This window comes from Colletotrichum fioriniae (assembly GCF_027942845.1).
Source record: "Colletotrichum fioriniae strain IMI 355084 chromosome Unknown scaffold_6, whole genome shotgun sequence".
NCBI classification, from domain to species: Eukaryota; Fungi; Ascomycota; class Sordariomycetes; order Glomerellales; family Glomerellaceae; genus Colletotrichum; species Colletotrichum fioriniae.
Genome location: NW_027076842.1, coordinates 2,395,409 through 2,422,664, shown reverse-complemented (window position 1 = coordinate 2,422,664; position 27,256 = coordinate 2,395,409). Strand labels below are relative to the sequence as shown.

The following is a 27,256-nucleotide window of genomic DNA, read 5'->3' as shown; positions in this document are numbered from 1 at the left end:
AAGGCCGCATTCATGGATTCCGCTCTCCACTCTACAGCAAAATGGTGCATCGCCGTTGCTTTCCTCGTTCTCTTCCTCAGAGATACTGCATCCACCAACAAGAACTCCTCGGCTTATTCTGGGAGACGGGCCGCATCACCTTCTGAGTCGGTATGCTCTGAGGCGGTGTACTATGATTCTGAATGCGGGTCGACATACCCAGAGTCAGAACCGAGATCTTCGGAGGCAGAATCGACATGCTCTAAGCCGAAAGCTGAGAACCGACAGGTTCTTAAACGATATCGACGCCACAGGCCGAATAACCCCATGCTCTCACACAAACGTCCTTACTAAAGTAATAAAATAAACTATCAAGTACTGTAAAAAGGAAGATAGACTGGTAATAAACTTTATGATGCGTTGAATTTTCTCTAGCTAAATTGATTCTGGAGAAAGTTCCTAAAATGGAAACTGGCTACTTGCGTGCTTAGATATCGCTTTGGCTAAGTTTATTGTATCGAATCGGCCTGGCATATGTGTAACCTCGTAATAGAAAGGATCGAAGTCACCATTACAAAAACTTTATACATACATTCATTCCAGTACAAGACTTGCAATAGCCGGCCATGAGTAAAAACACTCAGCATGTTCTCGAGGCAGAAGATCTCCGGAAGGATATGGGGGAAATTACGATACCGAATGAGACTTCCATGTTCTCTTGGCTGAGAGAAGCATTACGCTTGGCAAAAATCCTCACAATCCTTAACAAGAAGCTCCAATGAACCGCTGATGTCAAAAAGGGCCTTCGTGTAAAAAAACTACCGAGACCACCTGGTTTAAGCCAAGAGATCAACACACCAAATTGTATCCAGACGCGTGAGGCCTACTCCACAAAGCTCGTTAAACTTGGCTGCGAAAAGGTGAGTGTCAATCATCAAATACATCGACCTGGTGTCATAAGCCCGCCAACCAGAACAAAATTGGGATGGGGTAGAGGCACGTAAATAATACGTCAGAGGCACATGGGAGGAGTGTGTAAAGAAAGCGGGGTATGACATATCATGAAGGAAAGGATGCGGTCAAAAGTCAGATCATACTAAATAGATTAGTATAAGGTCATTCAATCCATAAGTTGCATCCTAAACTACTCTATCATTCTACACCGCACGTTTGCACCATTTCACTAATTTGACCTATTTCGCTTTCAGCCCAACCAGCTAGCTTCGTGCCCTTTTGTGGAGCCAACAGATGTCGGATAAGCCAGCCTATAGGCAATTGTTGCCTCTGGCCTCAACTGTCCCGCCCCACCTCCCCCATGCCGTGGTGTCCAAGCGGAAGAGAACACAAGTCTTGTCAGCCTGCGCCAGTATATTTCTTCCATTTTTTTGTGATGGTTCCGTAAAATTATCTGACCCATTATCCAGACTGCCGAAGCCGAAAAGTCAAGGTTATTCACACCTCTTTCCAATATCCTTCGTAGTTTCGTTCTGTGGTCATGGCAAATGTCCTGGCAATGCTGACTGCTGCTGTCATACTGATAGTGTGATGGAGCCCGGCCGACCTGCCATGGTTGCGTCTCGATCAATACGCCCTGCGTCTACCCCTTTGCCGAAGGGATCACCCCGAGGGAAGCCCAGAAACAAAAACTCAGTAGTGTTTCAGTAGCGCATGCAAAGGGTCAACAAGTTCTTGAGCTACTTCGAACAAGCCACGACCAGACGGTGGATGGCATTGTGAAGCAGCTGCGGGGGTCCGATGATCTTGAAGAAGCTGTTCAGTCAATAGCCGACGCTAGCCTTCTCCTCCCAATCAGCTTTGGGTGTTCCAGTCAGTGTTTCGTTGTTTTACTTGAGGATTGATCTTGTCACTGACTCAGAGTGATATACCCATTGTAGGCCCAGGATCTCGGGTCCCTCTGAATCAAAAGGGGACTTCGGCAAGAGGGTCATTTACAATAACGCATGTCCCTTCTGGAGCCCTGTCTTGTGTTCTTCAGAAAACTGATTCCTTTGTCGTCACAGCTCTCCCCCAAGTGTAAGAGATGAGGTTGTCAGCCCTCTTGATGAGATCATGCCCGTATCGCGCTGGACCAAGATCTCTCAAGACGACAAGGCCTTGACACATCTTGTCAACTCATTCTGGATTTGGGACACGACGCTGTCGCATCTCATAGATAGAGACCTTTTTCTCTCCTCCCTGACAGGTACCGAATCCGAAACTTCATATAGTGAATACGGCCACTTCTGCTCGCCATTACTTGTCAATGCCATCCTGGCTGTGGCCTCAGTACGTATGACATTTCATGTTCCTCGTATTGTTGTTCCATCAGATTGAAGTGGTAACAAAACGACTATAATGAAAGCTCCATGCGACAAGAAACATCTCTGAAGCAAACTCTGTAGATACCATAGCGCTTGGTCATCAATTTGCCAATCACGCATTCCAGCTTCTAGAATCGGAGTGGGCTGTGAGCTCTTTGACTTTACTACAAGCCGCTGCTGTCCTGTGGACTTTTGCCAGCAATGATGGATCCCACCACGCACGACGACAATGTGCAAGCCTGCAGAGCCTGTTGAGACAAAATTGGGTTTCTGTTGATCTAGGTGGCATAGGCTCCAGGCTGGTCGCATCCTCGAGGAAGGACGACGGTGCTCCCGCGAAGATGTGCCAGGCAGTTTCTCACATAAGTTGGGGATTTTACTGCTTTTTTTCGTGAGTACCTTCTGCGTCTCTCCAATGCGGCACTATTGAGTGGCTAATATGCTCTTTCCAGCAAAGCATCCGTAGTCGCCTCGCCCGAGATGCTAGTCCCGAGGCCTCTTATCAGTAACACATCTCAAAGCTTCAGCAGCCAAATCTATTTCAGGGGGCAGAGTCTAACGTTATATCCAGGCACAGATCCTCCATACTCGGAGGCTTTCGTTGCTGAATGTGCCCTTTGCGAGATCGCTGCCCAATTTGTGACTGAGTCCGCCTGCAACGGCCTGGATGATCGTCGTTCCAAGGCGCTTTATAAAAAGCTTTTTTGTTGGCAACTTTCCTTTACCGATCATCTTGTGGCGGACAGAAGTGTTTCTTCATCTGTTCTGTTGCTTCAGTAAGTGATATCTTTGCTTCCATCTCTTATGCCGCCTCTCCCCTCCAAGAGATGATGTGAACCCCACCTCTGATGACAGTGTCTTCTCAGGGCCAGCTACGACTTTATTGCACTTCGAATCCTGTCCAGTTATTTGAAAAATGCGGACACTGATGTCTTTGACGGTCACGACGCCGCTTCCCTCCAAATTGGCCATGCGAGCTCCATGATGGCCAGCCTTTGGACCTATCGTGGCATACATAAGATTAGGCATGAGTACTGGGCAGCCGAGTACTGCTCCTTTACGGTGCACGAACTCATGCCTCTCCTCGATTTGGGCAATGCGACACTCACCGTACGAGATATCATCGGCAAAGCTTGCTGCATAATCAATGAGATGTCCAATGCCGGAGTATCGGATCGCGCACAGGCAATACTCATCAACATTGAGAAACAGGCAAAATTATCAAAGAGGATAATCCCTGTGTTTGGCAGGCAGTCGGTGAGGGGGGAAACTGGGCCTGTAATTACGATCCACGGGGTGAGGGTGTTCGATGACGGAAAAGACCGGGTGGTAGATTCCCAAACTGAGACTTTCACGGTCAAGTTTCAAGACAAGATTGTTGGTGTTGACTGACGCATATTACGGTGCAGAGCGCTGCGGTTTCGAGATGAAGAATAGGGGTTTTCAATTTTCAATGATAACGCTCTCGACTGACCGTATCGGGCCATTTACGTGCGTTGTACCTCTCTATCAGGTTTATGCGGGGCTCAAAGTCGACAGACGGTTATTAGGCACTCATTTTAAATGTACTGACTGATCCCATGATCGTGTTGGATTCTAACATGCGGCTGGCTAAAGTTGGATATGACTTTGGTTCTTTTCTGTACAGTAGGTGGATGAGCTGTGACCAGTCGGCTGACCGTAGCAAAGTAAATGTTCCACTCATCCACTACAAGTACTGCTCAACATGAATTAGTCTTGCTGTGTAAAAGACAATCTAGATGCCACGCTCCATCGATCAAACTAGACCGGAACCCGTAAGCCATTGTTGTCTGGCTGTACTTCTAACGAGTCTGCCGAGGCGTAGTGTGGACTGATGTATTCGCCCTTAATCCATATTCCTTTGACATTCCGTGTGGCGCTGATGTCCTCCAACGGGTTGCCATGGACGAGCACGAGATCGGCTCTAAGACCGCCTCGAAGAGCCCCTCGATCGCCGAGGTCAAATGCCTTAGAGGCAACACAAGTCGCTGAGCGCAAAACATCCAGATTTGGCATACCAGCGTCAACAAGCAAGCGCAGTTCCTCGTGTAGACTCTCGCCAAATGGCATCTGAGTTCCTGGTTTCAGATTCGCCGTCGTACCCGCGCAAATCGTGACGCCGGCTTTGTGGAGGGTCCGCACGCTTTCTGTCGCGTTCGCATAGTTGGTTCCAACTGTTGCACCTGGCACAACATTTCCCATCTCTGTATCTTGCGCTTCTGAAACGATGTTTGACGATGTGCTTCGGTCGACGTTGTCTGTGGTAGTGCTAGAGGATGCTCGTTCTGATGCCGCCTGGTTCTTCATCATGGCAAGCGTTGGGATGAAAATCTTGCTCTTTGCAGCCATTTCCTGGGCTATTAGTTCATCTATTGGTGCGTCCAGAGGCGCATGAACGAAGACGTCGAAGCCAGCCCTCATAGCACGTTCATAAGACGCTTTGCCCATGGTGCGTGCCACCGTCAACTTTTCGTGCACATGGGCGAGATCCACGATGGTTTTGAGAACTTCATCGGTATGTAATTGTAGGCCAACGACGACTTTAACAAAGTCTGCGCTGTCTGGGCCGCTCAATTTCCCCGAGACAAAAGCCTCTGCATCTTCGCGCGTGCGAATCACAATAATAGCCGGGTCGTTGTACACCTGCAGACGATCTTCGCTCATGGTCGTCGGTGCCGCTTCTGTGCCGGAAGTGAGGAAAGACGCCAGCCCTATCTTGCCAGCGGCAAACACGCGCAGTGACTGGCACTGCTCAGTACTGCTGCTGAGATCGATGACAGTGGTCACACCATAACTAGCGAATATGCCTAGCGCTGCGTTCGTGCCCTTGATATTCACGTTGACGTCGATGAGCCCCGGAATCAATGTGCAGCCGTGGCCGTCGATAACATGATCTGAAGTTTCGATATCGGAATCATCTGCCATCATGTCGTCAATGTTGCCGGCCGACCTGGTAAACACTACACTCCTAGCAGCTTGAACAATGTTGCTGTCAAAAACACGCACGTTTTTTATTAGTAACTTGGTCATTGCTCGTTAGATTTTGACACAGGAAATGCGCGATGCGGTTGTTTCTTCGGCTGCAATGACACGAGGTGATAGGTATGATAGACGTAAGGTGGACGTGGTTGTAGTCTTGTGGTTGCCGAATCTCACGTAGTTGAGAAATTTTGACAATTGAGTAGTGTGTTTGGCTAGGTAGCTCGGAAAAGAACTTGCACTCATTGAGACAAGTCGCTGCTAAAAAGATAGCAGACCAACGAGCATGATACAGATAGGCGGCTAGGTTCAGCAGTGGCGATCATGTCAGGTCATTGTGCGTATGAACGGCGTCCAACGCCGGGCGTTGCAGCCAATTGGAAGTTTCCAGGTTTTGTGCGGAGTAATACACCACAAGGGACCCCTTCCATGACAGCAGGCACTCGTGGGCTAAACCAGATTTTGTTATAAAAACTGGTGCCGCCGTCAGAGGACCGTCATCGTTTGCTCTCCCCCGCCCCTTCCCCGGGCGCGCTGCTGTTATGAACGGAAACTCAATCTTGCGAATCTACTAGTAGAAAGGAAGGTACAATTAGAGTACACCATCGTCCCGACATGGCCTAGGATCGATCAAGTCTCTAGGGTAGCTAGAGCTAATCTTATATTCTCTATAATACTAAACTTCTTTTAAGTAATTATTACATCAAATAAAATTCTAGACAAGGTTTCTTTGAACTTGATACTGATACTTAGATATTAGTAGACTAGTGCGCTATTGCCCCTTATCAGGGTACATGTCTAAGGTAGATGAGAATAAATAGAATAACATTGATGTTTGAGCAAAAGCGGAAGGCCTTCTTGAGGTAGTCGATGTCGAAACTCACCTGAATTCAACGGTGTCATTAGTATCTGGACACATGAGTTTGCCAAATATGCCTAATTTCGGTTCCTTGATTACTCGATCAGCCTACCGGCTTGACTCATAAATGGCGCTGTTGTGCCGTCGGGACAAGAGTGCTTGTAAGCCCGGGAGTAATCAGTCCGCGACGAGGCCAAGATTGAATAAGAAACGATTCTATGTGAATGTCACTTACCCTACCGAAGATTCCGGCGCCAGACAGCGCCAGACGGAAAAGGTCGTTTGGTTTTTGGGCATGGCACAGCCTGCGACAAGAAGGGCTCCATGCCGGGCGGCTGCATACATGAGAGGGACTTTGGTTCACCCCTTGTAGAGATCAACATACAGTCAGCAAAGAGGAATGACTTTAGAGGTCATGTGCACAAATGCCGATGTCAGCAATCCATCTGCGGTTCAAACGACCTAAGAGTCAATACATAGCCAGGATTATGTGTATATCTGGACGGTTGTCAGTACCTTATATTGAGCACCATGCACTTGTAAGAATCTCTACCTGGGGCAGGAGCATGTTGATTTTGATCTTTTCTACATTAGCTTTAATGGCCGCAGCAACCATCATACCAGGGCCTCCTGGGCCATACCCCGTCGCCTTGCGGGTGAAAGCGTTCGAAGACGCAGCACGATGGGACCCTCACGCCCCTCAAGACCAACCTGAGAAGCGAAGGGTTATGGTCTCCGTCCACGTTCCCCTGAAGAAGGAAGTCAAATGTTCTGTCGAAACCGTCCCCTATATGCCGCATACCACAGCAGTCGCCCTAGGCCAAGGAGCCGCGACCCTGTTTGGGCTGCCGGACACAATCTTCTCCGGAATGGAGCTCGAATTCTGCAACATCGACACAGCTTGCGCCGAGCCCGGAAAAGGTGAGAAGCACCCTCTCTTCCTCTTCTCACATGGGCGAGCTAGCTCAAGACTTGCGCATGGTGTGCTTGCGCGGTCTTTTGCCAGTTATGGGTACATCGTCGTCACTCTGGACCATACATATGATGCTGCGATCGTCGAGTTCCCTGATGGAAGCATCAGATTTGCGGAGAACGCAACGAATAACGACATGGCTTACGTTGAGAGCCTTCTTGAGGTGAGTCTGCCACTGGAGAAACAAGCTGTGTTGATACGAAGACCCTAAATATCGCGATCCCGCAGAGTCGTCAGAAAGATGTTTCCTTCATAATCGACCAGCTTTTAGACCCTTCAGTAGCTACACCGCTACTCGCTGGAACACAGGCCTCCATCAAGCCGGAGAAGATCTTCGTCGCAGGTCATTCCTTCGGGGGCGCCACGGTAGCTTCATCTCTCTATGCTGATGACCGCGTCCTCGGCGGCCTAAACTTTGACGGTCAGATGGTCGGACCAGTCCAGACCAAAGGCACCGACAAACCCCTAGTGCTTGTCAGCACACCGACAACATTTGACTATATTTCCGGCTGGAATGAGACCTGGGCTAATCTGCGCGGTCCGTCCTTGATGTCAATCGTCAACGGAACAACCCACATGTCTTTCTTTGACGCTCCGCAACTTCCGGCCGTCAAGGCCTTGCCCGCAGAGTATTCTGGTCTCATCAAGCAAGTTTTGGGCACCATAGATGGCGATGTGTTGGCCAAGATTGAGATTGAGCTCTTGCGGCGGACACTAGACTTTGTCTTGGAGGGTAAGAGGGAGGCGTTGTGCAATATTGGGAACGTAGGTCCCGGTGTTGGCCAGCTGCGAGTCAAGAATTTGAAGTGCACTTAAACGAGTGCAAGTAGTGCTGAGAGATGGACTCGCCACTCTGTACTTTTAGAAACTCTAGTCAACAGAATAATATGTTCTCCCCTCAAATTGAGATTAATCACTTCACTAATTCAAGCATGCAGCACGTCGGACTTCGTTGTCTAGGTAGGTATTCCAGGTTGCGATCGTAAGTGGCTACGTCTGAAGGTATCACTCTCTGAACGAGTTAAATCTTAATGTAATTGATAGGATCGTTTTGGTCTACAGAAATGACTGGCTTAGAAGAGGAAACCCGCGCCCCTATCGCATCAAAAGAAGCTCTTTGACCACCTGACTGCTCATGCCGATCGACATATAAGCAAGCTCTTACCATCATAAACAGCCTTATTGATATTTTCCTGTGTAGGCTTCCAGAGGTATTTTCATCAGAGAAAGTACCAAAGAAGCATCCGGTAAGAGTACTAGGACTGGGTGTGATAGTCGTAGGAATAAAAGTTGAGGATGTAACGGCCTTTTTGTACCTGAAAACCTTCTCGAGAATTGACAAAGAAAGATCTTTAAAACGTTAGCGAGATCTTAGAAACACCTCAAAGCTATGCTGACCTAGCATTCCTAAGTCTGTCGTTGCTGGTACGTCTAGATCCTGAGGAGCCTCTACGGTAGAGGCCCTTCTGCTGCAGGTATCACAAAACAATGTGACCTTGAGTTCATTTCTGTGACCTCCTTGGGAAATTCGTGATCAAACCACAACAGGTGTGGCATCCTTCTCTAGCTCAACGAAGCACAAATCTTTCGGAAGATCTAGATGAGGAAACCGATCAACAGGAAACGGCGATATTTCACCTGTCCTTCTGTACCCACGGCGCTCGTACCACGCAAGCAACTTCTCGCGAGATGAAAGTGCATTTAACCCAAACCTCTTGATGTCGTAATTCTGCCAAGCGTACTCCTCGGCAGAGCCAAGAGCCTGGCGCCCGATGAGGCTGCGCTGCAGCTGAGGATTCACAGAAAGCATGGCAATACGGGCCATTTGGGTTTCGCGGTTGACGACAACTTGGACCGTGGTCGCGAGGACGCCGTGGAAGTCAAAGCCCATGAGGACTACTGCATCCGCGTTGTTGATGGTGGCGAGAGCCTCATCGGCTGAGTAGCGGAACGATCTGCCGAGTTCCATGTCGGCCGTCCAATCTGCTCGGCTGTCTTCGGCGCGGAATGCGGCCTCTACGAGTTGCGCTACTTGGAGAGCGTCGTCTTGAGTTGCAGGGCGGAAAGTTACGGAGATAAGGTCGTTCATCTCGGCCATGTTGATTGTGTGCGGGGTTGTGAACGGAAGATTAGAAGTGGTTCGATGTCGAAATGTTGGTAATGAAGTGTTGCTGGGTGGAACAATTGGAGTTCTTATCGAAAAGCAGGAGAAAGACCCTTCTACACAAAAAAATGCATCTTTAATAATGTGGTTTTAAGGGCGTTTGCCGTGACAAGTCGAAGACATTGGGTGGACAATTCGTGTAACGGGAAGGGCGTCCGTCTGTCAGTCCAATAGCAAGGGCGTAGTGTTTCTGCCTCAAGTTACAAGTAACCCCACAAATAGACGCCAAAGACAGGCAACTGCATAATGAGAGATATCAACCTGCGGTTCATGATTTACGAAACTCAAACCATTCTATCCAAGAACACCCTCATATTCAGTTCGAGGAAAGAAGTTGCTCGCTTGCTTGTAATTCACGGGATTTGAAGTGGATGTAAGCCCTGAAATGTGACAGATTAGTGTGACTTTACCGATCAGTCGATATGATGCTGATGCAGCCACTGGTCTCGCTTGTGAGTGAGCATACAGATCAGAATCTAGCTAACGGTCGTTCATAGGTGGCACTTCTGTGTTCACTGCTTCAATCAAAGCCTAGACGCGTCAAACTTGTATTCAAGGTTGTATCGCCGAAGAAGAATATTGTCACCAAGCAATCGAAACTCTCAGCTTTCAATAGGAACATTAGCATGTATGCCTTCTATATGTTTAGTTTATGTCTCAATCCAACTGCTTGAGGTATTATGTACTGGAGGTATGTTGAATCTAATTTGCGTATGCCTGGATCATGTATTCATGTACTCGCGTAAATGCTTCCTCTTCCTGAATATGACTCGCTTAAAGACAATGCACCAATCGTCGCGGTGATTTAAACAGGGCCGGCAACCACCACCAAGGCAAGGACAGTGACGCCGAGCGATGCCACATTCCATGTAAGAGCCCCAGCCGCGTTCTGGGATGTCGGAGTAGGAGAGGATGCAGATGCAGCATCAGCAGATGTCGGGGCTGCCGTGGTTGATCCTCCTACAGCCGATGATGCTGCAGTAGGCGTCGCGCTCGCCGATGAGCTCGAGCTCGCTGGTGTTGACGAGGTCGACGTTGCACTGGTCTTCGAGGACGATGACGACGTCGTCGTGTCTGCCTTGCCAACCATCTCCTGCACCCATTTACCCGCGTCGCTGGAGTAGACATCAAAGTAATTGAGGTGGTTGGCCGCGGTGTCTCCTCCGGCGCAGATCGGATCGGATTCGACACAGTACGAGCGCATCACGCTGGAAAAGGCCCGCATGCCGGCAAGCTGGTTCTCCGGTCGTGGGAAGAGCCCGTTGTCCGGAGCTCCCGAGAGATAGTTGTACGGTTGACTGGCCGTATGTCTTGTATCGCCAAAGATGAGCACAGCAGCAACTGCGAAAGGTCCGGTATTAGCAACTCCCCGTCCTCACAAGTTGCGACACATGCAAACTTACGTTTGTTGCCGGGCGCCTTGGTGGCATCTAGCCCAGCATTCGCTTTCTGCTGACAACCCTGGAAGAACGTGCCACCTCCACCACCCAAAACATCACCAACAACATGGCCGCCCTGGGAATACCCGCTCACGACGAGCTTCGCGTCCGGACAGCGCTTGTTGTACGCCGTGATCTGCGCGGTGCCATTGGCGGCGCCTTCTTCGATGGACTGGCAGTACGGCGCCTCGAGCGGGTTATAGAACTGAATGTCCTCGTAGTCGCAGCTGTCGAGCCCGTCGCAGATGGCGGTGACGAGCTTGCCCTGGCGTCCTGGGTAGGGCTCGTTGTTCCCGCGCGCGAGGAAGATGTGCACGCTCTGGCAGTTTGCGTCGCCTGTGGCCTGGCGCGGGGTGACGATCGCGGTACCCGAGGTCAATGGCAGCGTAGCGGAGAGGAGGGCGAGAGCCGCCGAGAGGGATGAGACCATCGTGAGCTTGATCTATGGGCCTGCAGCGGGCCGTTTCGTTTTTGGTGAGAGAATAGCGAGGAGAAGCAAATGTCAATAGGCGAATTGAACGTACGCGACATCGGCTACCAAGCTGTTTTTAATAAGTCCGTCTGTCGCAATGGACTCCTACCCCTTGCGGTTAAGGCTGGAGATAGATGAGATGCCCCAGAGCCGGCGAGCCGGTGGGTGGCATTCCGGAGGCCGTCCGTTACGGGCAAATACGAGTCAACGATAAGCCCTGATCCACCAAGGTCCAGGGATCCCAACTGTCGCAGCCCCGGTCTATCTGCCATAGTAACGTCATGTTCTCCTCTGTGTTGGAACTTAGCGCTGTCAAACAAGGCCTTGCAGGTTCTGACAGACGAGACGAGCAGCTGAGAACTCCTTCTGATCGCCCGGCAAGTGGATATTGTCGGGCTCCGGCCGCGACGAAGCGACAAAGACGAAAACAATCATGAAGTCGAATCGTTTACCCTTTGAGAATCACAGAGAATGGTTCCTGGAATGACTCGTTGAAGTGGTTCTCTTTAGGTGATGGTTTACAAGGAACAACCACGGCAAGGAGCTGGCATTGGATGACCATTGACATTGGCCCAATGCGCTTCGGGTTGGAGGCTCTTATTGCGCAGTATGTTGACGGCGACCAAAATAGACTGGCGGAAGTGTCGGATTGAGTGTGGCTGGTTTGTCTCGCGGTGAACATGGATCAACGAAGCTCGGAGCCCGCATTCAGGGCAACGGGAATCCCGACGCGGCACTTAAGCTCGTGGAACCGCCGTTATTCGGTGAGCAGAAATTGCCTCTTTGTTCAACTTTTGGTCAATGTTGAGTCGCTCACGCTGATATCAATCAATGCCATGTTGACGGTTGAGCTCAACTGAGTTGCAATCCAGGACAACCGGGCAACTGAGTTGATTTGAAATACCAGCAACTCCAACTGCTGCATTCGTCTAGCCTCAGGGTATTGTCTCGCAGTAAAAAGATGCCGAGTGGGATGAGAATGCCGCAAACGAGTTGCTTCAGTTACGAAGGACACTCCTTTTTGGAAACAGTCAATTCAATCATTGCAGCAGACTTTGGTTTTGAGGTTCCAAGTGCTGCCCTGCTGATTTATAATTCAGGTACAGGAACCTAATTGCAGTCATTTCATGATGCACTCTACAAGTCGCTCTAACTCCTGGGATCCTCAATTCAGATTCGCATCAGCCCAATTGTTGTGCCCACTAACCAGACGTGAAATCAAGCGTTGCATTGCCTTGCATTGCCGGGACGTTACACTGTCGATCCCGTTCACACAAGGCAGAATGGCACAGACTGAAAGCTTGGCAAAGGTAAGCTGAACTCGCATCATTGAAGAACGATAATACGACTGCATCAATTCATCTATCTTTGCACTTACCTTGAATGGATCTCAAAGCCCATACTGCATTTACGAGATTCGCTGATTACATGGTCGCAAACAATATCTTGGCATTGAAGAGTTGTGGATGAGTTCCTCGGGATGCGATAAAGATTGGGTTTAGAGTGCCCGGTTTCCCATTGCGACCTTCCTCATCCTCCATCTCGACCGCTTCAGGGGTACCCGCAGAGGTGCGCCATCATGCCATTCAAGCAGCATCGCACAACACGAAAGCGAGACGGTGGCGGCGCCACGACGATGACTTAAGGTGCGGTTCGTCCCGCGACTCTAGTCTGAGTTTTGGTGTCTTGTTTCTCGGACTTTGTCGCCATCTTGACAAGATAGGACAACCCGCCACGATGAAGTTCTTGGCTACGACAACCGTTCTCGCATCCTGGGCGACTCTTGGCGTCAGCGCCGCAGTCCAGGAGAGGCAGACCACAAAGCCTCTGGTCGACTCCGCCAGCTTTCAAGAGCAGATCACCAAGGAGAAGTACGCCTTTTTGCCCAACTTTCCCCTCGTCCACACGAAAATCATTCCTAACATGAACACAGCCTGCAAGCCAACCTGGTCCAACTGAGCGACATCGCAACAGCAAACGGCGGCAACCGCGCCTTCGGCCTCCCAGGCTACGCCGCCTCCGTCGACTACGTGTTCAACCGCATCTCCAGCGCCGCCGGCGCCAAAGTCTGGAAACAGGACTTCTCCGCCACCTACAGCACCGAGCTCCGCGCCAACCTCACCGTCAACGACGAGAAGCTGACCATCTACGGGCTCTACGGGTCCCCCGACACGCCCGCCGAGGGCATCACTGCGCAGCTCGTCGCGGGGCCAGAGGGCACCGCCGCCTGCGAGGCCGCTTCCTACGAGAACCTCGACGTCAACGGCAAGATTGTGATTGTGACGGAGTCGGTGTGTCCCGGGTACCGGGATGGGTTCCACGCTGGTGTGATGAAGCCCGCTGCTGCAGCGGGTGCGACTGCCGTTATTGTTGTTAATGATATTGCGCTGAATCTTACGGCTGGGAACCTTGGTCCGGCTGATGATGGAACGTTTGTCCCTACGGGCTTCGTCAACCAGCACATTGGCGTTCCGCTCCAGGCTCGGTTGGCTGCTGGGGAGGTACTGACGGCTTTCTTCTGGGAGGCTGAGGTTGTCGATAGCCGCGTCACGCAGAACGTGTTTGCTGAGACGGAGGGTGGTGATGAGAACAACGTGATTGTCGTAAGTCATGCGCGCCCTGGATAGTACCAGGTAGACTTCTAACGAGTTTCTAGCTCGGTGCCCATCTGGATAGCGTTGCATGGGGTCCAGGTATCAACGACAACGGTAAGAGACTCTGTCTTCCAGTGAACTCGTTCACAAAGTTTTCAAGGACTCATAATTATCAGGTTCCGGAACCTCACTCCTCCTCGAGCTCTTTCTGGCCCTCACAAAATACACCACCAACAACAAAATCCGCTTCGCGTGGTGGGGCGCCGAAGAAAAGGGCCTCATCGGATCCCGCTACTACGTCAACAACCTCGCCACGCAAGAGCGCGACAACATCCTGGCCTACCTCAACTTCGACATGGTCGCAAAGGGCTACTACGGCGTCTTTGACGGCGACGGCGCGTCTTACGGCGTCCCTGCCCCGCCCGGCTCCGACGTCATCCAGGAGCTCTTCACCGCCGACTTTGTCGCCAAGGGCATCAATGTGACTGCCGCGAGGTTCACCAACGGCAGTGATTATGCCTCCTTCTGGCAGGTCTTGGGCAAGCCTATCGGTGGCCTTCACACGGGAACGGGCTCTGCGCAGGATCCCTGCTATCACCAGCCGTGCGACAACATCAACAACCCGGACCTGGACCAGCTCACGGTCAACGCGAAGGCAAGTCATTCAAGTTATTATGCGAGGTTTATTTAAGTATTTGAGTGCTGACTTTCATGGATAGACTACTGCTCATGTCCTGTCTGCCTTAGCCCTCGACGGAACCAACCTGATCAAGAAGCTGAGCGCTCGCGTGCTTCCCGCCCGCGCCGTTGTGGCTGAACGGGTCATCGCGACTGTGGAGGAATCCGAGGACGAGCATCACCATTGCTAATCTGGTACGATAGAGAAAGTAAGCTGTAGCAAATGCAACACCTCTAATGAAGAATCTCGGCGATTTCCAACCTTAAAGCCTGCTCTTCGATGTCTCCTTTCGGACGACGTTAGCTCCTGTTCCATCTCTTCCGTGGCGAGTCAATTTTCGGCCGACAAGCTCACGGTGATGAGCGTAGTATGTGTTCTAGAGGCCACTGAAGGCGAAGATGTTGCATTTTGGGGAATTCACCCGCTACCCGAGTACCTCTCAAGCGGGGATATCGGCCATATAAAAGGGGCTGCCGCACACAGGTTCATTGGGATGATCAGTGAAACAGCATCGTCCAGTGTGGCAGGGCTCGCAGAGAGGCTCCCATGGAAACCGAACCCAGCATGGTTTTCAACTAGATTAATCTGTAGTTACGGACTCGTAGGTTCACAACTATCTACGGGTTCGGCAAAGAGGGCAATCATTGCTCGTCGTTGGGATGGTATACAGCAGAGAATAAGCCCCACATGGCGGGAATTAGCTTGAGACAAATCAATATTCTCTCTTGATCCTAATAATCGATGCCTCTTGATGCCGTGCTTTCAAGATATTCCGGGTCTCGATGGCTAGACCTTGGAACAAGACATCGTCGACTGGCATCGTTGCGGGGTCTTAAGGTCCAGCATCTGCCGGCTGCGTCCATCGCTATACGCCACCTGAAGGACCTGGTAAACCATACGTCTGAACGCATTTCGCCGTGGCGACGCAAAGTACCTAGATTACCAGCCAGAAACCAGTTTCCAGAGGCCAGCGGCAAGTCCCCAAGAGCCCGCGCCTTCTTCTTTATCCCCTTCCACTTCACCTCCCTTCCCCGGGACCTCCGTCTCCTTCATCTCCGCAACCGCAAGCTTGAACCCAAACCCGAGATCACTCTGCATCCTCCGATGCTCCTGTACCATCTCCTCCTTCGTCCGCCTCTCAATCTCACCCAGCTCCTTCCGCCGCACCTCAATCTTCTCAAACTTGGCCTGATACTTCACCGCCAGCGCATCCTTCTTTCGCTCCGAAACGGCCAGCACCATCTCCATTTCCTCCCTCAGCAGGCCCAGCTTGGCCATACACTCGTCCTGACGCAGCAGCTTCGCGAGGCTCTCTGCGTCAGCGAGGTACGCCTTCACATCCGCGACGCACAGAACCTCGCGATGGACGGCCTTGTGCCGAATCTGCTTGATCGATTCGAAGAAGGCGTGCCAGCCAGTATGCGGCAGGGGCACCGTCTCAGCCTGAAATGTATCAAACACCTCGTTCTTAAAGATCCACATCCACTTTTGGAGTTCGACACACTCGGGCGACTCCCATTGTCCTGCTTCCAGGATCTTGGGGTGCGCCTGCTTCGCGTAGTCGAAGCAGGCTTTCTCTAGAAGGTTTTGGATCTTTGTGAAGAGAGCGTGTTGAGCTTCGTATGATAGGAAGGCGGTGCGCAGCCCGGGAAAAGTGGCGGTCTCTATAGGTGGCTGTTGCGCTGTTGCCGTTGCCGTTGACTCGGCGATGGCGGTGTCGCTGCTTGTCGTGGCGATGCTGCCCATCGCATCACTCATGGTGTCGCTTGCCGCGTCGCCCACCTCCCCTGTAGCCTCAGCAGCATAAGACTCTGGAATGGCCACCATATTTCCTTCAAACTCGGGCGGTGGACCTACAACCGCAGCTTGCAACCTAGAAGTCCTTTTGGCCTTGCTCTTTGCTATGAGCGTCACGATCTGCTCCTTCCAATCTGTCTCCTGTCTCGTAGCTTCAGGGTTCTCTGGCGCATTCGCTGGTGTAGCTACCTGTGGCGAAGGTGAACACTGGAATAAATGAGGAAACTGCTGCTCGGCCTTCCACCTGCTTTCGAAGATCCCCTTCTCAAGGAGCTCCTGGCACGTACTGACAACAGCTGGCCGGGTATATTTCAAGTCCAGAGCGTTGATCGCTGGGCCCAAGCAGGCGTGGATTCTGCGTTTGATGGCTTTCTTATCACGGGTCTCGGCGTGGTGTTTGCAAAAGACATCCTGCATGGCAAGGTAAACCTCCTCTCCCACCGTCGAATCCATACTGGGCGAACGTTTCTTGTCGTATATCAAAAGGATTCTGTGGGTGCCCAGCCTGGTTTCAGAAGGGCCAGAAGGTCGTTGATGAAGTGGATGTGGATGCTCTGACGGAATTGAAGGGTCATTGGGTTGCATCATCTTTCAACATGTATCTGTCGATGGGTACGTCGGAGAAAGGTTCCAAAGGGTTGGTAAGTTCCATAGGGTAAACAGGAAAGACTGGAATGAATATCAGTTGCAACTTCAAGAGAGAGGACCACCTTGATGGAATGCACCACAACGATCCCACGGTAACCTCTCGGTCCTATGGGCCCAGATGCAAAGCGAATTCCAACTCGTTCTCAGGGAAAGTGAATGAATAACTCATGGGATTCGTAGACATACTCTTCAACTTGGTTATTCCTACGTTGCTGAGTCTAGGACTCCGGTTGAGCATGGTAGATCACCGTGAAAGGTCGAGAAGAAAGCTTAACAGCATGTGCTCATCGCGGTGTCAAGCTCATGGCTTTGAAGAGACAGTTCCTGAAGATTAGACAAAGACTCATAATTCAAGATAGCTGATTGAGTTCCTTTCCACGAGATATTCATATGAATGAGGGAATGATGTCTCCGGCTTCCTTTGGGTCTGGTTTTTCCTTCTTAACTGGAGCCCGCCGCTGAGGCCTCGAATTTGCTCTGCGGTTCTTGAATCTAGTAAAGAGATCATCGTCGTCATCGCCATCGTCTTCATCGTTCGTGGGTTGTGTGTTCGTAGCCGCTCTGGCGGATGAGATCGGTTTCGGAGCCGCTGCTCCCAAGGTTCCGCGACCATTTGTGGACGCTCTCGCTTCTGATATTCGCGTGCTGCTTGAATGCGTCGTACGTTGCTGATGGCTAGGTCGGTTCGAGACCCTTGCCATAGTTTTTGAGGGATAAGCCGGTCTTGTGTGTTCGATATCCCTCCTGACCCGAGCTTTGACGGGTCCTCCGAGGTCATCACTCTCATCCTCCGTCATCGCCTCATCCGCCGGCGTCCTCCTCTTCGCCGGTGCCACCGACCTCTTACCCTGAGAAGACCTCACCACGCCCCCAAACAGCCCCGAAGCCGACGTCCTCACCGCCCCCGAATCCGCCCTCGTCAGCGCCATCAGCGGCACCTCCTTCTTCTTGGGACTATCCATGAGCCCCTGCAGCGATGTGCCCCGCCACGGCACACTCGTCTCGTCCCCAGTGTCCTCGTCGTCGCGGCCGGCATCCCTCTTTGCGCGGCGCAACGCCTCGCGCTGCTTCTTCTTACGGAGCAGCTCCTCCTGGCGTTTGCGCGCGAGCTCGGTGAGGGACCCGACGACGGGGCGGGAAATGGTTTTGATGGTTTCTGCGTTTTGGGTGCGTGTTTGGGCTTTTAGGCGCTGGTATTCTGCCGCGTGGAGGTGTGCTGTGAAGTGACCTGCGATTGTGACGAGCTCGTCCTCGACCATGCGATACTTGTCGTCATTTTCGAGACCTTCTACCATGAATCTGTATGCTTGTCAGTGATCCGCAGATTTTGGGGTGAGAGGGGGATGAGTACATTTCTGGAAGAGGTTCGGGTGGTGGTGAAGTTGAAGGGCTTCTGCCTATGAGAGGTCAGTGAGAGAAATGATGTGAGCAGGCGCAACTCATACCTCTGAGGAAACCATTTGAGCGGGCTGATTTATGATTCGAGTGATCCAGCGGCGACGCAACAGCTGTTGTTGCTCGAGACACGGCCCGATTTGGTGTCGCGATTCTGCGAGGTGTCGATGCAGTCTTTCCCTTTTGAGTTGCCGTCCGTTCCAGTGCATTACGGTCCCAGGGAAGTTGTCGCGTCATGACTTCGATAGTGTGTGAAAGATCTGATGCGATGAGGCTGTGGACGGGAAAGTCTCATAATCTGGATTTCTCAAGTCGATTTCATCAGAATAAACTGAGATTGCATGAGATGTTTGATCACGACTGCCTGCAATGAGCGGTCCAATAAGGTCGATGTGGTTGAATGAAGCTCGTCGCGCCTTCCAGGTGAGACTGTTAGAGGTGCATGTGCACTAGGAATTATGCAAGAGCATGCATAACCATCTCCGAATGCGCGCCCCGCATTCTGCATAACTGTCAAAGCATCAACACCCATCACCATCAAAAGAACGAGACGCATCGCAGAGAAGACATCTTGATACGAAAGGAAAGTACCCGATCCAGGATATGACTATTTTAAACGCTGAGTATGCCCCATTTTATCTATCATCCGTAACCCAGCCCAGACAAAATACACACCACACCAACATATACCCTTCAACCCAGGTTGAATTCACTGGCCGCATTCATCACAGCCCTCATCTTCATCTTCATCTTCCTCTCCATCTCACTCGGCTCAGCACCAGTATCGATATCCTCCATAGCGTTTCCACCCGAGGACCTGCTGTCTCCTCTTCTCTTGCCGGCGTTCTTCTGCTTCATGACCGCCTTCTTGCTGTCGTGGCCGCCGCGTCCGATGCCTGATGGCGCTTCGCGCAGGCCATACGCCTTTGCCATGTGACCGAGATGAAGCTCGTTGATGTCAAAGTAGACGCGCTCGTCCTTGATGTGGGTCGCGTACGCCCTAATGTGCGAGCGGAAGGCCTTGCGAGCCTCGTCCAGGAGTTTTGTTGCCGATTCGAGGAGAAGTCGCTGTTCCAGGTGAAGCTGTAGATTCTCGGCACGGTTGCTGAAGCCTCTATCGGTCGCGGGCTGGGGCTTGGTGTCCGTTTCAACAGGGAATTCCATGCCTGTCGTGAAGCCCTTGTGCAGGATAGTGTCGTAGAGTTCAGGCTTGGGAGGTGAAGTATTCTTGGATTTGAGGAGGTCGATGTAGCCTTCTTCGCAGCCAGGCATAAGGAAGAGAACCGCCTTACCAGGCTTACCGGCACGTGCTGTACGACCGATACGATGGACGTGGTCGTCTGCGCTGAAGGCGGGGTCGTATTCGACTACAAGCTCGACGGAGGGTACATCGAGACCACGGGACGCAATATCGGTGGTAAGCAGTACTGTTGGGTCTGTACATTTGCTGTAAGACGCCAACGTAGCTGTACGGACTGGCTGAGGGAGAGAGCCGTGCAGTTTATGAAGGACGATATTTGTGTTCGCCGCTGATGTGATGTACGCCGAGGACGCGACGGTATTTGCGGTTGCCGACGTTGCGTTATCGGCTGAGCTTTCCTCCTTCTTCGGCGGCTGACGAAGGAGATCGAAGTGATAGTCGACTGAATCGGCACAGGAAAAGAAGACGATGGCTTTCATCACCGACCCCTTCCGTGAAAATGTTGACTTCAGCAGTGCTATGAGCGTCACCAGCCGCAACTTGGCTGGTACAATCAGGTAATTCTGCTTCAGTTGTGCCGGCGCCTCGAACTTGATCTCTTCTCCCTCGACATGGTCCTCTCCCGATGTGGTGATGTGAACCGCATCCTCGAGACTGATCTCGCCAAGCTTCTGAACGTTCATCTTCATGGTGGCCGAGCAAAGAACAGTCACGCGACGCTGCGGGAGGTTGGCGAGGGACACGCCGTTGGCTGTCTTGTCCGCCAGGGGATTCTCACGGATCCTGCTGACGATGGTGCGTAGTTCCGCCTCGAAACCCATCTCCATCAGACGATCGCCTTCATCGAGAACTAGCCACCTCACGGTGCCGACATCAAGGGTCTTTGTGTGCTCGAGGTGATCGCTCAAACGACCAGGTGTTGCGATGAGGATGTTTACACCTTTCCGCAGGCGGCTCTTCTCAGAGTGTTTGCTCTCACCACCAATGACTGTTGTGCTGACGAGGTAGGGCGGGAGGACCTTTGCGAGCACGAGCTCAATCTGTCTGCAAAGTTCACGGGTAGGTGCCATAACGATGGCGAACAAGCCCGAGTCTCTCTTGATCTGACCCTCGACGGACAAAATCCGCTGGATGATGGGCAGGAGATACGCCAAAGTCTTTCCGGAACCGGTTTGCGCCTGCACAAAAGCATCGCTGTCTTCTTTGATGAGTTGAGGGAGGACCTTGGCCTGGATAGCTGTCGGCGCCTTGAGCTGAATCTTGCCAGAGAGCGTCAACGCCAGTCGTCTTGAGATACCGAGGGCGTGGAAGCTGGCAGCTTCATCGGAAAGCGGCGCGTTTGAAGGCTCAGCAACCTTCTCCTCGACCTTCTCAGCACCGGGCTCATCGAAGACAGTCTTTGGCGTGGGGTTGTAAGAGAAGAGTTTCGATGAGATTTGGCCGTCTCTCAGCTTGTTCGCGATACTGCCGGGCGGCATTTTTCCAGTCCGGTAGGCCGTCGCATGAGGATGCTCTGGCCGCGCTCGCTTCGCCGGGCGCTCAAAAGAATCGTCGTCATCGCCAGGGCGGTCTGACCTCTGGGGTTTCTTGGATCCAGGTGTGTATCTTTGCGGTAGCGGGGCATCGTCTTTGGCTGTTGATGAAGCATCTTTTTCAGTGCCTTTATTCGCAATCCGGTTGGCCTTATTCCTGTCGCGCCAGCGACCACCCTGAATCTTGACATGGGGCTTGATAGGGCCACTGCCCATATCAAAATTGAGAATCATGCCATCGTCCGCCATTTTGTCGATGAGATTTGCCGTTGGTCGCGAAACTGAGGCGCTGGGTTGCCGAGACTCGGTGGAAATTTTCAGGCAAGCAAAGTCTTATCGCTTTCGGTGTTTAGATAAGCCCCACACCATTTTACCTCTTGCAGGGGTGCTCGGGCCACCGTTGAAATTGGCCCCGTTTTTATCAGCTTCAACCTAATGGAAGACATGATATCCTAGAACCTGTCTGGTTGTTCACACCTCTCATGATCATCATCATAAGACAGTCTAAAATAGATATCTTCTGTACTACGGTATACGCTAGTTCTACCTCTCAAGGAGGGTAAACTCTCGTTTTCCCTTATTTCCCTGAAGAATTGCTAAAGATCGTTCTCTATCAATACTGCCAGATCTCAACTCATTCTGACTCTGGTCTTGCTTCTCGCTTCACGCTGAGATAGTCTTGGCTTGGTGCGGTGATGGCTTTGTGAGATTCTGCTCTTATCCTAGATTTAGCATTCTTTTCGTCAATACTTTCCGACACATTTCTCTTCAACTTTATCGTTCTCAGATTTTTGGTCTGTCTTCCGTGTCCGTATATTCCTCCCCGTAGCTTAGTTCGTCGAGACTGGGGGGCGATGGGCGATGGGCGGAAGTGCCCTTCTAAAGTGCGAATTCGGAGCCGACCTCACGCACGGGCGCGACTTTTACCTCGCTCTCTTCCGACTCAGCAGTATCAAGTCCGACTAGGAAAAGAACCTGTCTCGTGTGGTGAAAGCGGCTCCATTTCGCCGGCCTTCCAGTTTCAGCTAGGAAATCGAGCCAATATATCAATAAATGAGATTCCCTTTCCCGAGGTGGACTTCACTACTGGCCTACCTCTCTTTGGAACCATTCTTATTCTGCATTTTCCTCTCGGTTGTTGGAATACCATGGAAATCGATATTTTCTCTCTCTTTCTTTCTTATTAGCTTTGCGACTGAAGCAGGACATTACGTGTTTCTAGACAAACTAGCGACTGGACTATGCATTCTAGATGATGGCGGTATCGAAGTCCGTGAAAGCCTGGAGGAGGAGACGAACAGGGATAGATGCTCATCCGAAATCAACGGGATACTCTTGGCCTTACTTCATGGATCATATCCAGGATGAAGAGCACTTCCGAGCCAAGAAGCAAGCTCTTAAAAGATGGAGGGAGACACAGCGGCGCAGCTCCGAAGATGCATACGAGCAAACGTCATCGGATGCAAAGTTTCTGTCATGATCGGCAAGCTTCTCAATAGCCCTTGAATATCTGGAGGGATTCCAGATTCACTGTGTGAGATCTAGCTCTAGCTATTGGGTGGAAGCATCCAGACACACATTTGGATTTGACTTTTCATGTCGGAGGCCCTCTACGCAACATGCACCCTGAAAATCAAATACACATGAGCAAATCAGAAGAACAGTAAGTAGATAGGCCTTGCCTTTCCTACTGGCATTATTACGGAAGTCTTGCAATCCCTCGCCTCGCTTATCTTGTGTTTCCTCCAAGAACGTATCCTTCAATCAGTTGCCTAACCTCGGTGATGCACTCGATCATCACCCGCCTTTTGGGTAGAGTATTCCCTCTAGATCTCAGATCGGCTCGATCAGAACTCGAGCCCATTGAACTACACGACTTATCAGAGGGAATCTGTCTTCTTGTGTTGCTTGTGGCCTTTATCTGGTACAAACTGATGAGTATCCCGGAAATCACATCCCAGCCTCCAATGTTGTGCTACGAGATTGACGACGAGTCGCTGCGCCTGGTCCTCCAGATGCAGTTGGAGGACTTGGAGAATATTAAGGAAAGCAGCAAGGGCAAGTGCCGAGTGGACGAGGTCTCTGATCTCGACCTGGCTGTCGATGCATACCACGCGGAACTGGAGTCGCAAGCTGTGCTCGCGGCAGATAGGTGTATGTGCAAGAGTATAGCCAAAGCAAATCAATCCGACGGTCGCCTCATTGCGATTCTCACGAAACAGGAGAACCAGGCCACTCGCGACAGAGAAGCAGCTATTCGACTCAGCAATGGAGCCACACTCGGCGAGGGTACGTCTTTTACGAATCTTGCCGTCGTGCCAAAGGAGTCTTCCACAAACGTGGAAGACGAGACATTTTTACGAAAACTCGCGTCGCTTTACGTCTCTGTTGACTATGGCGAGGAGGAGGAGGACGACGACGACGACAATGACGAAGATGACGAGGAAGAACCGGAATCATCATCGTGGGCGGCCTCCAGGAAGCAAATCGATGCGGTAGCGATCAAACCGACTAGGCGAGAGAAGAAAACAACATGCGACAGTTGTAAAGATGCCTACACCCCCATCGCAGTCGCCCAGCTGCCGTGCAAACACAACTACTGCCGCGACTGTCTTCGGACCCTCTTCGAGCTCTCCCTCACAGACGAGTCGCTCTTCCCGCCGAGATGCTGCAAATTGCCTATTCCCGTGGACGGAGGCTTTGCCAGGGTTCTACTGTCCCCGAAGCTGGTAGGAGAGTTCCGGGCAAAGGAGATCGAGTTTTCAACGCCCAACAGGACGTACTGTCATAGGCCGACCTGCTCCATATTCATTCCCAAGGAGTTCATCAGAGGCGACGTCGGAACATGTCCGCAGTGCCAATACCAGACGTGCACGATGTGCAAAGGCGCCGAGCACGGAAACCAGGATTGCGCGCAAGACACGTCGACGCAGGCTCTTCTCGAGGTCGCCGCCGCCAACGGTTGACAGCGCTGTTCCTCGTGCCGCCGAATCGTGGAGCTCGACCACGGCTGCTATCACATGAGTGAGTCTCTCTTACCGCCCCCGGTAATCCTTGAAACATATGATGAACAAGAAAATCAGCCTGCCCCTGCGGATCCCAATTCTGCTACCTCTGCGGTCTGCAGTGGAAGACATGCACCTGTGAGCAGTGGAACGAGGAGCGGCTCGTCGCCCGCGCTAACGTGATTGTGAACCGCGAGGCCGACGCCATGCACTTGAACGCCGCGGTTAGAGCTCAGCGGGTCGAGCAAGAGGCGCTCAACCTCGTTCAGAACCACCAGTGCGCCCATAACAGGTGGAGGAGCCGGAGTGGCAGTTTTCGGTGCGAGGAGTGCCATGACCGCTTGCCGACGTACATTTACGAATGCACCCAGTGTCGGATCCACGCGTGTCGCAGGTGCCGACACAATCGACTGTGAAGGGCGACATAGAAAAAAAGAGAGAGCTGCGAACAGGCATACAGGTTGTTGGATTTCAGATGTCTCCCGAAAACTCTAAAGAAACATTACTTCTTGGCTTGATTTAGGTCAACAAAACAGCTTCAACGTATAAGATGGGGCAAAAGAAAGTAGAAATACTTATGCTCAGGACTAATATGCGCTTCCCATAAAGTAAGAGGCAAAAAAAGCAAAAGATATTGCGGCCAGTGTGGATTGAACACACGACCTTCAGATTAAGTGATTGAAGTTGACTTCAGTCTGACGCTCTCCCAACTGAGCTATGTCCGCCGCATGTGATTGGTAGGGGGCTGTTGTGCGCTAAGTAGCGCTGCACTAAGGCCCAGACCCCAGGCGGCAGGCCCCGAGAAAGGGACACTTCGTACCAAAGGGCATCTTCCGCGCCGACCTCACGCGTTCAGGTATCGTGAGAGGTGAGCTTCCAAGTCTGGTCTCAAAGGAGCTCAAATATGTCGTGTCACTTTGAGTTCGGTATGTTCCAATGCAGTCTTTCTGCAGCGTAACCTCTGAAGCCCATCGTTATTTGCAAGTAGTGTTGGCTGGCGTCACCAAATTGTGACTGAAGAATTCAATGTACTTGATTTTGTATCGAACACCTCCTCTCGAACATTCGTATACGCTACCTTAGCTGATATCATACTCTTTTCTATACTTTTATGCCCCGAATTCTTCGCTTTTTGTTTTGTTTCGCAGTCCGTAAACCTCGGCCGCACATTTCAAGCCAACCACCCATCATACGTACTCAACTCCTCCCGCCTCGCACCCTCCATCTCCCCTTTAACACCCAACAACCGCACCCTCGCCCCCTTTTCTCTCCCCACACCTCCAAGAACGCCTCAACCCTCTTCTGCGTAGCCTCGTCATCCTTCATAATCAAAGCCACCGCATCGAATCCGCCCGCGCCAGGCACGACCCCGCCCAACACGCCCTCGACACCCCCCAGCGCATCAAGCAGCTCCGTCTGCGACTCAGGCTCAATCGGAACGCCGCTCCCCTGTCCCATAGCCCGAATCAACTCCCTCACATCCGCAACTGCGCCGCCAACCTTGTGCGTCTCCCCGTTCTTCAGCGCCGCCGCGAGAGCCTCGTTCTTGCCCTGCAACTCATCCCATAGCGCCTTGCTCCCTTCAGCATCGGCCTTCCTCCACTCGAGCACCTTCTTCACCATACTCACCGTTTGGCTACCGCAATCAACATCGCACATGCGAAGGCACACGCCCTGCGGCAACCCCGTACCAGCCTTATCGACCTCGACATCCCATGCGAGCAACTCATCCACCTTCCTCACCAACGCCTCCGAGAAACCCGGCGTCCCCGCCGCGCCGAGGTCAGAGAGCAGAGAGGGCGAGAAGCGGCGATACCGACAGCTTCCAAACACCGCAGCCGCGACATCGAACCCGGATCCGACCTTCCCCTGCGCGGCGCAGTGCGCCGCCTGCGCGAGGTTGTGGAGCGTATGTTTTCCCGCCTCGGAGTTGATGTCAAACAGGGACGTGGGAAGGTGGTGCGTCAGGAGCGCGGCCGTCAGGGAGGTGACGAGCGCGGCGGAGGAGCCGAGACCCGTCTTGTGCGCTTCGCCGATGGTGTGGGGGTACCGCGCGAAGCGGGTTCCCTTCTTTGCTATCGGGACGGCGGTGCCGGAGACGGCGGAGTCCGGGTCGTTGGATGCAGAGGGCAGCGAGTAGTAGTCGTTGTCGGCTAGGATGATGAGGCGGGTTGAGGTGAGGGCGTGGCTTGGGCGCTGCTTGTTGATGCGTGCGATGTAGGTGAGGGCGTAGCTTAGGGTCGTCTCGACGAATGTATTTGGGTTGATTTTGGAGCCGCTGGGAGGAGGTTAGTGATGAGATGAGATGAGATGAGATGAGATGAGTGAGAGTGAGAGTGAGTGTGAGTGCAAGTGAGGCAATATGAGATCTGGAGTGGGTATGCTTGCTAGATGTGATGATGATATTGTTCATCATGAGCGGAAAGATCGTCAAGTCCATATGAGAGGGCGTGGCATAGCAAAAGCACACAGAAATCTCGCCCAACCCAACACTCATCTGCCGCGCGAACATCTTGAGAAATCGCCCCTGATCAACCACATCCCACGCAAGCCCCGCACCAAAACGCTTGAAGAACTTTGAGAGACACAATTTCCCTCGACACACCCCACGCCAAACACATGACCGACTATACTATGCAAAACAAGAGACACCGAAAGATCCGAGGAAAAGAAGAGACAAAAATTCACTTACACCTGCAGCTGCGTAACCGTAATGCCCCCATCCTCGGGCGCGAGATGGAACCCGTACCGCCAGACAGCGTCGACAAACTGCGGGCTCTCGACGACGATCTCGGTCAGGTGCACGCCCGGAATGGTGTGGATCTCGGCGGCCACGACATTAATACGCGCGCTGAGCCCAAAGACGAGGCCCGTATAGGCCCGGTCCAGGACCAGGTAGCCGCCCGCCAGGAGGACCTTGCCGGGCGCCGAGACGGCCGTCGTCGTGGGGTTCGCGGTCACCGAGGAAGCCGTCATGTTTGTTTTTCTTTTCCGGGAAACGTGGTCTGGTTAGGTATCTAGTGGCGAGTGTGTATGTATGTATGTGTGTCGGTGTATGTCTTCGGGGTTGAGTCCGGTTTGTGTGAGGGGTATGTCAGATCTGTATCTCAGATTGCAGGTCGAGAGACAGATATCTACGATTGTTCAATCTCGCCAATTGAAACAATGCCGTTATGCAGCTTGCAATGGGCGGAATTT

The 27,256-nt window shown here is 52.0% G+C and overlaps 10 protein-coding genes and 1 non-coding gene across 11 annotated transcripts; 3 read left to right on the top strand and 8 right to left on the bottom strand.

Annotated features, from left to right (window-relative positions):
* Positions 1 to 4,082: 4,082 nt before the first annotated feature.
* Positions 4,083 to 5,351, bottom strand: N0V96_006059 (uncharacterized protein; the record flags this gene model as incomplete). Its single annotated transcript, XM_053193934.2, has 1 exon — positions 4,083 to 5,351. The coding sequence occupies one exon, from the start codon at positions 5,349 to 5,351 to the stop codon at positions 4,083 to 4,085; it is 1,269 nt and encodes a 422-aa protein (XP_053048510.2).
* A 1,407-nt stretch (positions 5,352 to 6,758) lies between these two features.
* N0V96_006058 (uncharacterized protein) lies at positions 6,759 to 7,948 on the top strand (the record flags this gene model as incomplete). Its single annotated transcript, XM_053193933.1, has 2 exons — positions 6,759 to 7,295; positions 7,442 to 7,948. 2 exons carry the CDS (start codon positions 6,759 to 6,761, stop codon positions 7,946 to 7,948), a joined length of 1,044 nt encoding a protein of 347 aa, XP_053048509.1.
* A 718-nt stretch (positions 7,949 to 8,666) lies between these two features.
* Positions 8,667 to 9,230, bottom strand: N0V96_006057 (uncharacterized protein; the record flags this gene model as incomplete). Its single annotated transcript, XM_053193932.1, has 1 exon — positions 8,667 to 9,230. The coding sequence occupies one exon, from the start codon at positions 9,228 to 9,230 to the stop codon at positions 8,667 to 8,669; it is 564 nt and encodes a 187-aa protein (XP_053048508.1).
* Positions 9,231 to 10,101: 871 nt separating this feature from the next.
* Positions 10,102 to 11,165, bottom strand: N0V96_006056 (uncharacterized protein; the record flags this gene model as incomplete). Its single annotated transcript, XM_065757565.1, has 2 exons — positions 10,102 to 10,637; positions 10,700 to 11,165. 2 exons carry the CDS (start codon positions 11,163 to 11,165, stop codon positions 10,102 to 10,104), a joined length of 1,002 nt encoding a protein of 333 aa, XP_065613908.1.
* Positions 11,166 to 12,944: 1,779 nt separating this feature from the next.
* Positions 12,945 to 14,670, top strand: N0V96_006055 (uncharacterized protein; the record flags this gene model as incomplete). Its single annotated transcript, XM_065757564.1, has 5 exons — positions 12,945 to 13,078; positions 13,141 to 13,810; positions 13,864 to 13,915; positions 13,978 to 14,460; positions 14,549 to 14,670. The coding sequence occupies 5 exons, from the start codon at positions 12,945 to 12,947 to the stop codon at positions 14,668 to 14,670; spliced, it is 1,461 nt and encodes a 486-aa protein (XP_065613907.1).
* Positions 14,671 to 15,419: 749 nt separating this feature from the next.
* N0V96_006054 (uncharacterized protein) lies at positions 15,420 to 16,730 on the bottom strand (the record flags this gene model as incomplete). The annotated part of the gene is made up of 1 exon (XM_053193929.1): positions 15,420 to 16,730. One exon carries the CDS (start codon positions 16,728 to 16,730, stop codon positions 15,420 to 15,422), a length of 1,311 nt encoding a protein of 436 aa, XP_053048505.1.
* Positions 16,731 to 17,311: 581 nt separating this feature from the next.
* On the bottom strand, positions 17,312 to 18,220 carry N0V96_006053 (uncharacterized protein; the record flags this gene model as incomplete). Its single annotated transcript, XM_065757563.1, has 1 exon — positions 17,312 to 18,220. The coding sequence occupies one exon, from the start codon at positions 18,218 to 18,220 to the stop codon at positions 17,312 to 17,314; it is 909 nt and encodes a 302-aa protein (XP_065613906.1).
* Positions 18,221 to 19,013: 793 nt separating this feature from the next.
* DBP7 (ATP-dependent RNA helicase dbp7) lies at positions 19,014 to 21,302 on the bottom strand (the record flags this gene model as incomplete). Its single annotated transcript, XM_053193927.2, has 1 exon — positions 19,014 to 21,302. One exon carries the CDS (start codon positions 21,300 to 21,302, stop codon positions 19,014 to 19,016), a length of 2,289 nt encoding a protein of 762 aa, XP_053048503.2.
* A 1,718-nt stretch (positions 21,303 to 23,020) lies between these two features.
* N0V96_006051 (uncharacterized protein) lies at positions 23,021 to 24,019 on the top strand (the record flags this gene model as incomplete). Its single annotated transcript, XM_053193926.1, has 1 exon — positions 23,021 to 24,019. The coding sequence occupies one exon, from the start codon at positions 23,021 to 23,023 to the stop codon at positions 24,017 to 24,019; it is 999 nt and encodes a 332-aa protein (XP_053048502.1).
* A 674-nt stretch (positions 24,020 to 24,693) lies between these two features.
* Positions 24,694 to 24,783, bottom strand: N0V96_006050. The gene has a single exon. It is a non-coding gene; the product is annotated as a tRNA-Phe (tRNA).
* Positions 24,784 to 25,167: 384 nt separating this feature from the next.
* ERG8 (phosphomevalonate kinase) lies at positions 25,168 to 27,034 on the bottom strand (the record flags this gene model as incomplete). Its single annotated transcript, XM_053193925.2, has 3 exons — positions 25,168 to 25,186; positions 25,335 to 26,336; positions 26,751 to 27,034. The coding sequence occupies 3 exons, from the start codon at positions 27,032 to 27,034 to the stop codon at positions 25,168 to 25,170; spliced, it is 1,305 nt and encodes a 434-aa protein (XP_053048501.2).
* Positions 27,035 to 27,256: the final 222 nt, after the last annotated feature.